General features: G+C 40.5%; 1 protein-coding gene across 1 annotated transcript in view; it reads right to left on the bottom strand.

The window, feature by feature from the left end:
- LOC138350322 (extended synaptotagmin-3-like) overlaps positions 1 to 13,673 on the bottom strand; it is a 319,761-nt gene that overhangs the window by 45,550 nt on the left and 260,538 nt on the right. The window contains exon 10 of the mRNA XM_069300945.1: positions 6,331 to 6,426. Coding sequence (XP_069157046.1) covers positions 6,331 to 6,426 — 96 coding nt within the window. The remainder of the gene's footprint in view (positions 1 to 6,330; positions 6,427 to 13,673) is intronic.

The raw sequence follows: 13,673 nt of genomic DNA, 5'->3' as shown, positions 1-13,673 counted from the left end.
GAACGTTGTGTGAAAATTTTAAAGCAATCGGTGAAGAACTTTCGGAGATTATCAGTTATGCACAAACGAATATTTCCATTTTTATTTTTATACTATCTGTAGCCGGCCACGCGTTTCTGTGGCTCAGCAACGCATGTGTGTTGCTGAGCCACAGCAGCAACCTTCCCCTGTCTCCGAGTCCTCCCCACCACTCCCCCCTCCCCCGTCCCCTCGTTCTCCCAACCAATCCAAACTCCCCAGGCCCCTCGTCCTCCCAACCATTCCTTGCTCCCTCGTTTCTCTTTCCTCCCCCATCATCCCCTCGTCCTCCCTTCCATTCCCCCATCCCTTTGTTCTCCCCACCAACCCCCACGCCCGTCAACTCGTCTTTCCCACCATTCCCCACTCCCTCGTCTGATAATCAAATGATCTGATGTTCCCATCAGAAAATTGGGAACAGTTTTCCTATTCTGGGAAAAAGAAAAACTGTTTCTGGGGCTAGATTCACGAAGAAGTTACGTAAACATTTACGAACCTGTACACCTTTTCTCAATCTTTGGCGGCTTTGTTTACAATTATTAAACAGTTAATGAGCTCTGAAGCACCAAGAGTCTGTTTATAACAATAACAACAGTTGATTGGCAAGTTTTCATGCTTGTAAATTGTTTAATAAATGTAACCAAAGCCGTAAAATACTGAGAAACGATGAACACGTTCGTAAGTACTTGCGTAACTGCTTCATGAATCTGGACCCAGCTGTTCCCATCACTGATGTATAAGGAAAACAGTTCAAAACACAAAATAAAAATAATGAAAATATAAAAAAATAACCTATACTCACGAAATGAACGGTATGGTAAACAAACCAGCTCAATTCCAACGCAATGTCACACAAAATAGAAAAAAACAAAATGAAAATTAATCAAAATTTATGAAAATTCCGTTTATCAATTAAATCAAAAACAATGAAATTGAATCATAACATATTTAGTATTGCATGTGTTGGTCGTATGTGCAACAGATAGCGCTGTTTTTAAAAAAATGTATGTTTTTACCTGTTACCTGTTACCTGGGGTGGCATCTATATAGTACGTATATAAAAACACACGCGTATTCGAATGGAACTTTGTGTCAAAATTTCAAAGAAATCAGTGAAGAACTAGCTATTCCAATCATTATCACAGGTAACACAAAACGAAAGAACTATTGGTTCTATAGTAATGACGTTAAAGAACAGAACCACAGAGTCAATATCTTCAGAAAACATCTAAAGAGAAACCCCACACCAGAAGGAAGAACTCTGCTACGAGCGGTGATATCTGAAGCAAGGCGAGTTTCTCGAGAAGTAAAGGAGGCAAGATGGTTTGAGTGGTGTCAAACTCTAAATGAACATAGTAGTCTTGGCAAGATATGGGGTCAGATTAAAACTATATCAGGTCGACCAGCCCGGCCACAGGCATGTATTCAACCATTGCAGGAGGCTGAGAGACTTGCTCTCCAATTTGCAGAAAGAACAGCTTCATATCAGCTTCCTGCAATGGTCCGCAGGCAGCAAGAACACTTAAAACAAGAGAGGATGACAGTCATTCATGAGGGCTTAGCTATAAATGACGAATGTGACTGTCCCTTCACCGAACAGGAACTAAGCAGAGCCAAAAAAGGTGGTAAGGACACTGCTCCAGGTGCTGATAACATTACATACTCAATGATCGCACATGCAGGTCCTGCTGGAGACCGGGGGATGTTGGACGTCATCAATGCGTCTTGGCAGCAAGGCAAACTACCGCCCTCTTGGAAGAAAGCAGACATCATACCGATTCCTAAGCCGAATGAACCTGGCAATTACAGACCCATTTCCTTAACATCATGCGTTAGTAAAACTGCAGAACGGATGGTCTTAAATAGGCTACTGTGGAAGACTGGAGACCTTCATAAACACATATTTGGCTTCACTAGAGGTGTAGGTACTGCCAACTGCATAGCAACATTACTAGGAACAGTTAACTCGGTTCCAGCTATAGTGGTCTTCCTTGATCTGGAAAAAGCATTTGAACTTGCAAGCCCGCCAGCAATACTACACACCTTAGTTAAAAAAGGTGTGAGGGGGAAAATGCTAGCATGGATTCAAGATTACCTAAGTCACAGGTATGCCAGAGTAAAGTTGCAAGGACAAGTGTCGGACTACCACTTGCACGAGAATGGGACTCCACAAGGAGGAGTCCTCAGTCCTAGTCTTTTTAACATCCTTATGGAAAACCTTGTTACCATGTCCTTTACAGAAGTGGTTAAATTGCTCAGCTATGCTGATGATCTAGCATTAGTCGTTACGGGTCCTTCACTTCTGAATAAAGCTCAAGGTGCTTTAGATCAAGTGACATCTGAATGCAGTGTTTTAGGGCTAAAAATATCTGCACAGAAGTCTAAGGCGATGAGACTAGGTGGCAAGGCTCCAGACAGGCACCTACGCATTCTGGACATTAACCTTCAGTGGGTTCCACAATATCGATATCTCGGAGTGTGGATTGATTTTAAGATGACATTCAATAAGCAAATTCAATATCTAAAGGAGAAAGCAAAGTCACGAATAAATATAATGAGAGCAATCACAGGGCCCCGTCTAGGAGCGGGACACAGAGTGTTGAGAATGTTTTACATACACGCCGTTCGTTCCCTGGTTGATTATGCAGCACCTGCCTTACTCACTCTTTCTCCTGGTCAGTGGGCAAACGTTGAGGTTCTTCAAAATGATGCATTGCGAGTCATAACAGGTGCTCCCAGATGGACTAAAATCCTGAACCTAAGACTAGAGACAAAGCTAACGTCGATTGAAATAAGGGTAAAGGGGATTGCTGCGTGCATGCTGACCAAGATATTGACTAGACCTAGAATCAGTTCACTTCAAGATTTGATCACTGGAGCACTAACTCTGGACAGAAGAGCCTCCAATAGCAACAGGTGGACCCATTGTGCGATAAACGCCATCGATACGTTCGATATGGCAAACACAGTCACCGAGAGGGGTGTCGACGACACATGCAGACTTTGTTATGCAAGCCCCTTGGGAATCTCTGCCAGCAGACTTTCAGATTATGGCTCTTGACGGAAAGAAGAACCAGACACATCCTCATCTGCTACGTCACATTGCACAGATGCATATAGAGGCAAACATGGCATCCGACAGCTTCACTTACTTCACGGATGGGTCAGTAGACCAGCAGGGACAGGAAACCGGAGCTGCAGTTAAAGCAGGAAACTCTGTATATAGTTGGAGGCTCTCAAATGGGTGTTCGACTTTACAGACTGAGATGCTAGCCATTCAAAAGGCTTTGGAACATGCTCTTGCTGAACACCGCCAACATGTTATCGTCCATACAGATTCGAGAACCGCCATTGAAACCTTGCAACAGGAACACATATGTGATGACATCCATCTGATCACCAATGTCTTATCATTCATGCACACACTCCACCGACAAGGCCGACGGGTGCTTATCAACTGGGTGCCAAGTCATGTGGGACTATTAGGTAATGACATTGCAGACGAAGCTGCAAAACTTGCTACTAAGAGGAGGAATGTAGACATTTACATACCACCGAGTCTCTCCCAGATGAAGAAAGTGATTCGAAACAGAGCAATGCGAAGGCTGTACAGTGACCACAACACAGCAGTTGCCACATCAGGATCTGCGGGTTGGTACAAGAATTCCACCAACTACGAACCACTTAGTTTGATGAAAGGGGGCAGTAAAACAACAGAAGTGCACTTACATCGCATCAGGCTTGGATACCCATGTGCATGGGAAATAGGCTTACGGGTTCCGGAAGGTGAGAGGAAATGTCAACACTGTGGAGAAATGCCCGACAGACCACTGGAACATTATCTAACACAGTGCACAGTTACAAACCCGTTAAGATTTCACCTTCGATTCGACAGAGCAGAGGAAGTTGTTAAACACATATGGCAAAATCTTACTGAAGCGACCATACGGGTCATACATACTCATCCTCCGCCCAGGTAAACCAGAAACGAGCATCACTTAGTGGGCCAGCCAGAGGCTTAGGGCCCGCGCAGGATTATCCCTGCTAAAAAAGAAAAAAAAAAAAAAAAAAAAAAGTGAAGAACTTTCGGAGATTACAGCGTGTATTCCTCTTACATCCAACAGATGGCGGCCTTTTTAAAAAAAAAGCATGTTTTTTCCAGTCACAGGTAAGGCATGTATAAAGTAGGTATACAAAAAGAGGCGCCTATTCGAATGCAACGTTGTGTCAAAATTTCAAAGCAATCGGTAAAGTAGTTTCGAAGATTTTTCTCACATGAAAAAAGTATGGAAAACACAATTTTTTTAAACATGCTTTTTTACTGTCACAGACGTGACATCTATATTGTATGGATACAAAAACCTGCTCGGATGCGAATGGAACGTTGTGTGAAAATTTCAAAGCAATCGGTGAAGAACTTTCGGAAATTAGCGGTTATGAACAAACGAACATTTCCATCTTTATTTATATAGACACTAGCAGTACCAGACCATGCGTTGCTGTAGCTCAGCAACGCATGTGCGTTGCTGAAATATAAGAAATCACTAAAAACACTGTTTCCATCACTGAAATATAAGAAAAACAGTTAAAAAATTTAATGAAAATATGAAAAGATATAAAATTAAACAATACTCATGAAATGAATGGTGTGGTAAACAACACAGCTCAATTCCAACGCAATTCACATAAAATAATTAAATCAAAATGAAAATAAATCAAAATCTATGAAAAATCAGTTTATCAATGCAATCAGAGACATTGAAATGGAATTGTAACATATCTAGCATTGCATGTATGTTGCTCTTACATGCAACAGATGGCGCTATTTTTCAAGGAAACCACAGTTTTAACTGTCACAGGTGTGGCATCTATACTTATACTTACGAAATGAACGGAATGGTAAACAACACAGCTCAATTCCAACACAATGTCACACAAAATAATTCACTAAAAAATAAAATAAATCAAAATCGATGAAAATAAAATTTATCAATGCAATCGGGAACATTGACATTGAATCCGTGATATATTTAGTATAGTGTGCATGTTGCCATTATGTGCAGATGGCGCTGTTTAAAAAAAACATGTTTTTTTCCTGTCACAGGTCAGGCACATATATAGTAGGCATATAAAATGACGCGCCTATTCGAATGCAACGTTGTCAAAATTTCAAAGCAATCGGTAAGGATTTCCCTCACATGAAACACATAGTTTTCAGAAAAAGCATGTTTTGTTACCGTCACAGACGTGACATCTATATAGAATGCACATAAAAACCTGGCCGGATGCGAACGAAACTTTGTAAATTTCAAAGCAATCGGTCAAGAATATTCGGAGATTAGCGATTTTGAACAAAACATTTCCATTTTTATTTATATAGACTAGCAGTACCCGGCTACGCGTTGCTGTGGCTCAGGAACGCATGTGCATTGCAGAGCCACAGCAACCTTCCCTGTCCTCCAGTCCTTCTGTTACGGCCACAATGGGTCACAACCGGGTTATTTTCTGGTGGTACTAAAGTTCTGGTATCCGGCCCCAAGTTAGTAGTGGCTTTCAAGGTGTGATCTCGGTAATGCAAGTAAAACACACTGGGGAAGGTGCATTGAATACTACACTCCATTAATTATCAATATATTCATATAAAATCACTTTCCCATCACCTCATTTATAACCCTAGAAGAAGTATTTCTACACTTAATATGTACACAAGTGTCTCTCTCTTAGGACACTAAGCGCTATTCAATGCTAGATCGATGCAGTCTTGTCAGCTTCCGTGTTTCCTCAACACACAGTACCGTCCTCAACCAGTACTGGGAAACACCAACGAGTCTACCCTGGACACGGGCCAGCCAAAACACAGTCTCACTAGGTGCCCTCCGTGCTCGCCCACAATCACTCTCCAGCCTAGAGCTGGCAGAGAACATCAGCCTCGCGCCGCTGGGCCTCTTCACGAGCAAATACAAGGGTAGCGAACCCCTGGCAGGAGCTTCTTGCAACTCGCTGGTTACACTCCTCCGTAGCACCTCACTGTCGGTCATCTCTTCCTCTAGCCAGTCCCGGGTACGTCGAATTCTGTCACTGCCACTTCACAGGCAGACTTTGGGACAGGAATTCTTTAGGAATTTTGGGACAAGTTTAATATTTGTGGCTACTGGACAATTTCATGAGAGGGTTTAGTTAGAGAAGAAATATGATATGCTTCAGAGAATGTACTGAGGATAATTCCTGTGAATGGCTTCAGGTCACAGCGGATCTATTAATAATATATAAGTCAAAACTTCTAAATTTGAAAAATTTAAATTATATACAAACCATTGGCAATAATCCAACCTGGCTTACGAGTTCATGCCATGTAGCTTCAATGTATAAATTAGTGCGTGGGATGCCTTCAATACAAAATGTCTTCCTCTGAAACAAAAGAATACTCACATGTGATCAAAATCTAAGTCAAAATTTGACTATGCTTCACTGCTTTTTAAGCACACAGGAATATGCAATACACTTTGAGAAAGTTAGAAAATAGGCAGACGAAGGACGACAATTTGTAATGTGCTGGAGTTGACTATAGTTGAGGCAGAGCAAGTATATGGGATCAAATGTGCTGGAGTTATATGTTGAGGCAGAGCAAGTATATGGGATCAAATGTTGGAGTTGATTATAGTTGAGGCAGAGCAAGTATATGGGATCAAATGTGTTGGAGTTGATTATAGTTGAGGCAGAGCAAGTATATGGGATCAAATGTGTTGGAGTTGATTATAGTTGAGGCAGAGCAAGTATATGGGATCAAATGTGTTGGAGTTGATTATAGTTGAGGCAGAGCAAGTATATGGGATCAAATGTGTTGGAGTTGATTATAGTTGAGGCAGAGCAAGTATATGGGATCAAATGTGTTGGAGTTGATTATAGTTGAGGCAGAGCAAGTATATGGGATCAAATGTGTTGGAGTTGATTATAGTTGAGGCAGAGCAAGTATATGGGATCAAATGTGTTGGAGTTGATTATAGTTGAGGCAGAGCAAGTATATGGGATCAAATGTGTTGGAGTTGATTATAGTTGAGGCAGAGCAAGTATATGGGATCAAATGTGTTGGAGTTGATTATAGTTGAAGGCAGAGCAAGTATATGGGATCAAATGTGTTGGAGTTGATTATAGTTGAGGCAGAGCAAGTATATGGGATCAATGTGTTGGAGTTGATTATAGTTGAGGCAGAGCAAGTATATGGGATCAAATGTGTTGGAGTTGATTATAGTTGAGGCAGAGCAAGTATATGGGATCAAATGTGTTGGAGTTGATTATAGTTGAGGCAGAGCAAGTATATGGGATCAAATGTGTTGGAGTTGATTATAGTTGAGGCAGAGCAAGTATATGGGATCAAATGTGTTGGAGTTGATTATAGTTGAGGCAGAGCAAGTATATGGGATCAAATGTGTTGGAGTTGATTATAGTTGAGGCAGAGCAAGTATATGGGATCAAATGTGTTGGAGTTGATTATAGTTGAGGCGGAGCAAGTATATGGGTATCAAATGTGTTGGAGTTGATTATAGTTGAGGCGGAGCAAGTATATGGGATCAAATGTGTTGGAGTTGATTATAGTTGAGGCGGAGCAAGTATATGGGATCAAATGTGTTGGAGTTGATTATAGTTGAGGCGGAGCAAGTATATGGGATCAAATGTGTTGGAGTTGATTATAGTTGAGGCGGAGCAAGTATATGGGATCAAATGTGTTGGAGTTGATTATAGTTGAGGCGGAGCAAGTATATGGGATCAATGTGTTGGAGTTGATTATAGTTGAGGCGGAGCAAGTATATGGGATCAAATGTGTTGGAGTTGATTATAGTTGAGGCGGAGCAAGTATATGGGATCAAATGTGTTGGAGTTGATTATAGTTGAGGCAGAGCAAGTATATGGGATCAAATGTGTTGGAGTTGATTATAGTTGAGGCAGAGCAAGTATATGGGATCAAATGTGTTGGAGTTGATTATAGTTGAGGCAGAGCAAGTATATGGGATCAAATGTGTTGGAGTTGATTATAGTTGAGGCAGAGCAAGTATATGGGATCAAATGTGTTGGAGTTGATTATAGTTGAGGCAGAGCAAGTATATGGGATCAAATGTGTTGGAGTTGATTATAGTTGAGGCAGAGCAAGTATATGGGATCAAATGTGTTGGAGTTGATTATAGTTGAGGCAGAGCAAGTATATGGGATCAAATGTGTTGGAGTTGATTATAGTTGAGGCAGAGCAAGTATATGGGATCAAATGTGTTGGAGTTGATTATAGTTGAGGCAGAGCAAGTATATGGGATCAAATGTGTTGGAGTTGATTATAGTTGAGGCCAGAGCAAGTATATGGGATCAAATGTGTTGGAGTTGATTATAGTTGAGGCAGAGCAAGTATATGGGATCAAATGTGTTGGAGTTGATTAATAGTTGAGGCAGAGCAAGTATATGGGATCAAATGTGTGGAGTTGATTATAGTTGAGGACAGAGCAAGTATATGGGATCAAATGTGTTGGAGTTGATTATAGTTGAGGCAGAGCAAGTATATGGGATCAAATGTGTTGGAGTTGATTATAGTTGAGGCAGAGCAAAGTATATGGGATCAAATGTGTTGGAGTTGATTATAGTTGAGGCAGAGCAAGTATATGGGATCAAATGTGTTGGAGTTGATTATAGTTGAGGCAGAGCAAGTATATGGGATCAAATGTGTTGGAGTTGATTATAGTTGAGGCAGAGCAAGTATATGGGATCAAATGTGTTGGAGTTGATTATAGTTGAGGCGGAGCAAGTATATGGGATCAAATGTGTTGGAGTTGATTATAGTTGAGGCGGAGCAAGTATATGGGATCAAATGTGTTGGAGTTGATTATAGTTGAGGCGAGCAAGTATATGGGATCAAATGTGTTGGAGTTGATTATAGTTGAGGCGGAGCAAGTATATGGGATCAAATGTGTTGGAGTTGATTATAGTTGAGGCGGAGCAAGTATATGGGATCAAATGTGTTGGAGTTGATTATAGTTGAGGCGGAGCAAGTATATGGGATCAAATGTGTTGGAGTTGATTATAGTTGAGGCGGAGCAAGTATATGGGATCAAATGTGTTGGAGTTGATTATAGTTGAGGCGGAGCAAGTATATGGGATCAAATGTGTTGGAGTTGATTATAGTTGAGGCAGAGCAAGTATATGGGATCAAATGTGTTGGAGTTGATTATAGTTGAGGCAGAGCAAGTATATGGGATCAAATGTGTTGGAGTTGATTATAGTTGAGGCAGAGCAAGTATATGGGATCAAATGTGTTGGAGTTGATTATAGTTGAGGCAGAGCAAGTATATGGGATCAAATGTGTTGGAGTTGATTATAGTTGAGGCGGAGCAAGTATATGGGATCAAATGTGTTGGAGTTGATTATAGTTGAGGCGGAGCAAGTATATGGGATCAAATGTGTTGGAGTTGATTATAGTTGAGGCGGAGCAAGTATATGGGATCAAATGTGTTGGAGTTGATTATAGCTGAGGCAGAGCAAGTATATGGGATCAAATGTGCTGGAGTTGATTATAGTTGAGGCAGAGCAAGTATATGGGATCAAATGTGCTGGAGTTGATTATAGTTGAGGCAGAGCAAGTATATGGGATCAAATGTGTTGGAGTTGATTATAGTTGAGGCAGAGCAAGTATATGGGATCAAATGTGTTGGAGTTGATTATAGTTGAGGCAGAGCAAGTATATGGGATCAAATGTGTTGGAGTTGATTATAGTTGAGGCAGAGCAAGTATATGGGATCAAATGTGTTGGAGTTGATTATAGTTGAGGCAGAGCAAGTATATGGGATCAAATGTGTTGGAGTTGATTATAGTTGAGGCAGAGCAAGTATATGGGATCAAATGTGTTGGAGTTGATTATAGTTGAGGCAGAGCAAGTATATGGGATCAAATGTGTTGGAGTTGATTATAGTTGAGGCAGAGCAAGTATATGGGATCAAATGTGTTGGAGTTGATTATAGTTGAGGCAGAGCAAGTATATGGGATCAAATGTGTTGGAGTTGATTATAGTTGAGGCAGAGCAAGTATATGGGATCAAATGTGTTGGAGTTGATTATAGTTGAGGCAGAGCAAGTATATGGGATCAAATGTGTTGGAGTTGATTATAGTTGAGGCAGAGCAAGTATATGGGATCAAATGTGTTGGAGTTGATTATAGTTGAGGCAGAGCAAGTATATGGGATCAAATGTGTTGGAGTTGATTATAGTTGAGGCAGAGCAAGTATATGGGATCAAATGTGTTGGAGTTGATTATAGTTGAGGCAGAGCAAGTATATGGGATCAAATGTGTTGGAGTTGATTATAGTTGAGGCAGAGCAAGTATATGGGATCAAATGTGTTGGAGTTGATTATAGTTGAGGCAGAGCAAGTATATGGGATCAAATGTGTTGGAGTTGATTATAGTTGAGGCAGAGCAAGTATATGGGATCAAATGTGTTGGAGTTGATTATAGTTGAGGCAGAGCAAGTATATGGGATCAAATGTGTTGGAGTTGATTATAGTTGAGGCAGGAGCAAGTATATGGGATCAAATGTGTTGGAGTTGATTATAGTTGAGGCGAGCAAGTATATGGGATCAAATGTGTTGGAGTTGATTATAGTTGAGGCAGAGCAAGTATATGGGATCAAATGTGTTGGAGTTGATTATAGTTGAGGCAGAGCAAGTATATGGGATCAAATGTGTTGGAGTTGATTATAGTTGAGGCAGAGCAAGTATATGGGATCAAATGTGTTGGAGTTGATTATAGTTGAGGCAGAGCAAGTATATGGGATCAAATGTGTTGGAGTTGATTATAGTTGAGGCAGAGCAAGTATATGGGATCAAATGTGTTGGAGTTGATTATAGTTGAGGCAGAGCAAGTATATGGGATCAAATGTGTTGGAGTTGATTATAGTTGAGGCAGAGCAAGTATATGGGATCAAATGTGTTGGAGTTGATTATAGTTGAGGCAGAGCAAGTATATGGGATCAAATGTGTTGGAGTTGATTATAGTTGAGGCAGAGCAAGTATATGGGATCAAATGTGTTGGAGTTGATTATAGTTGAGGCAGAGCAAGTATATGGGATCAAATGTGTTGGAGTTGATTATAGTTGAGGCAGGAGCAAGTATATGGGATCAAATGTGTTGGAGTTGATTATAGTTGAGGCAGGAGCAAGTATATGGGATCAAATGTGTTGGAGTTGATTATAGTTGAGGCAGAGCAAGTATATGGGATCAAATGTGTTGGAGTTGATTATAGTTGAGGCAGAGCAAGTATATGGGATCAAATGTGTTGGAGTTGATTATAGTTGAGGCAGAGCAAGTATATGGGATCAAATGTGTTGGAGTTGATTATAGTTGAGGCAGAGCAAGTATATGGGATCAAATGTGTTGGAGTTGATTATAGTTGAGGCAGAGCAAGTATATGGGATCAAATGTGTTGGAGTTGATTATAGTTGAGGCAGAGCAAGTATATGGGATCAAATGTGTTGGAGTTGATTATAGTTGAGGCAGAGCAAGTATATGGGATCAAATGTGTTGGAGTTGATTATAGTTGAGGCAGAGCAAGTATATGGGATCAAATGTGTTGGAGTTGATTATAGTTGAGGCAGAGCAAGTATATGGGATCAAATGTGTTGGAGTTGATTATAGTTGAGGCAGAGCAAGTATATGGGATCAAATGTGTTGGAGTTGATTATAGTTGAGGCAGAGCAAGTATATGGGATCAAATGTGTTGGAGTTGATTATAGTTGAGGCAGAGCAAGTATATGGGATCAAATGTGTTGGAGTTGATTATAGTTGAGGCAGAGCAAGTATATGGGATCAAATGTGGTGGAGTTGATTATAGTTGAGGCAGAGCAAGTATATGGGGATCAAATGTGTTGGAGTTGATTATAGTTGAGGCAGAGCAAGTATATGGGATCAAATGTGTTGGAGTTGATTATAGTTGAGGCAGAGCAAGTATATGGGATCAAATGTGTTGGAGTTGATTATAGTTGAGGCAGAGCAAGTATATGGGATCAAATGTGTTGGAGTTGATTATAGTTGAGGCAGAGCAAGTATATGGGATCAATGGAGTTGATTATAGTTGAGGGAGCAATATGGAAGTGTTGATTGATATAGTTGAGGCAGAGCAAGTATATGGGATCAAATGTGTTGGAGTTGATTATAGTTGAGGCAGAGCAAGTATATGGGATCAAATGTGTTGGAGTTGATTATAGTTGAGGCAGAGCAAGTATATGGGATCAAATGTGTTGGAGTTGATTATAGTTGAGGCAGAGCAAGTATATGGGATCAAATGTGTTGGAGTTGATTATAGTTGAGGCAGAGCAAGTATATGGGATCAAATGTGTTGGAGTTGATTATAGTTGAGGCGAGCAAGTATATGGGATCAAATGTGTTGGAGTTGATTATAGTTGAGGCGGAGCAAGTATATGGGATCAAATGTGTTGGAGTTGATTATAGTTGAGGCAGGAGCAAGTATATGGGATCAAATGTGTTGGAGTTGATTATAGTTGAGGCAGAGCAAGTATATGGGATCAAATGTGTTGGAGTTGATTATAGTTGAGGCAGAGCAAGTATATGGGATCAAATGTGTTGGAGTTGATTATAGTTGAGGCAGAGCAAGTATATGGGATCAAATGTGTTGGAGTTGATTATAGTTGAGGCAGAGCAAGTATATGGGATCAAATGTGTTGGAGTTGATTATAGTTGAGGCAGAGCAAGTATATGGGATCAAATGTGTTGGAGTTGATTATAGTTGAGGCAGAGCAAGTATATGGGATCAAATGTGTTGGAGTTGATTATAGTTGAGGCAGAGCAAGTATATGGGATCAAATGTGTTGGAGTTGATTATAGTTGAGGCGGAGCAAGTATATGGGATCAAATGTGTTGGAGTTGATTATAGTTGAGGCGAGCAAGTATATGGGATCAAATGTGTTGGAGTTGATTATAGTTGAGGCAGAGCAAGTATATGGGATCAAATGTGTTGGAGTTGATTATAGTTGAGGCAGAGCAAGTATATGGGATCAAATGTGTTGGAGTTGATTATAGTTGAGGCAGAGCAAGTATATGGGATCAAATGTGTTGGAGTTGATTATAGTTGAGGCAGAGCAAGTATATGGGATCAAATGTGTTGGAGTTGATTATAGTTGAGGCAGAGCAAGTATATGGGATCAAATGTGTTGGAGTTGATTATAGTTGAGGCAGAGCAAGTATATGGGATCAAATGTGTTGGAGTTGATTATAGTTGAGGCAGAGCAAGTATATGGGATCAAATGTGTTGGAGTTGATTATAGTTGAGGCAGAGCAAGTATATGGGATCAAATGTGTTGGAGTTGATTATAGTTGAGGCAGAGCAAGTATATGGGATCAAATGTGTTGGAGTTGATTATAGTTGAGGCAGGAGCAAGTATATGGGATCAAATGTGTTGGAGTTGATTATAGCTGAGGCAGAGCAAGTATATGGGATCAAATGTGCTGGAGTTGATTATAGTTGAGGCAGAGCAAGTATATGGGATCAAATGTGTTGGAGTTGATTATAGTTGAGGCAGAGCAAGTATATGGGATCAAATTCCATAATAATATTTCATAACGGGTGGCCTCACACATATGAACGATATATAGGTAATAATTGAGTCCAAG

This window comes from Procambarus clarkii, chromosome 45, assembly GCF_040958095.1.
Source record: "Procambarus clarkii isolate CNS0578487 chromosome 45, FALCON_Pclarkii_2.0, whole genome shotgun sequence".
NCBI classification, from domain to species: domain Eukaryota; kingdom Metazoa; phylum Arthropoda; class Malacostraca; order Decapoda; family Cambaridae; genus Procambarus; species Procambarus clarkii.
The sequence above is the reverse complement of the archived record's forward strand: the minus strand, read 5'-3'. Positions and strand labels throughout refer to the sequence as shown.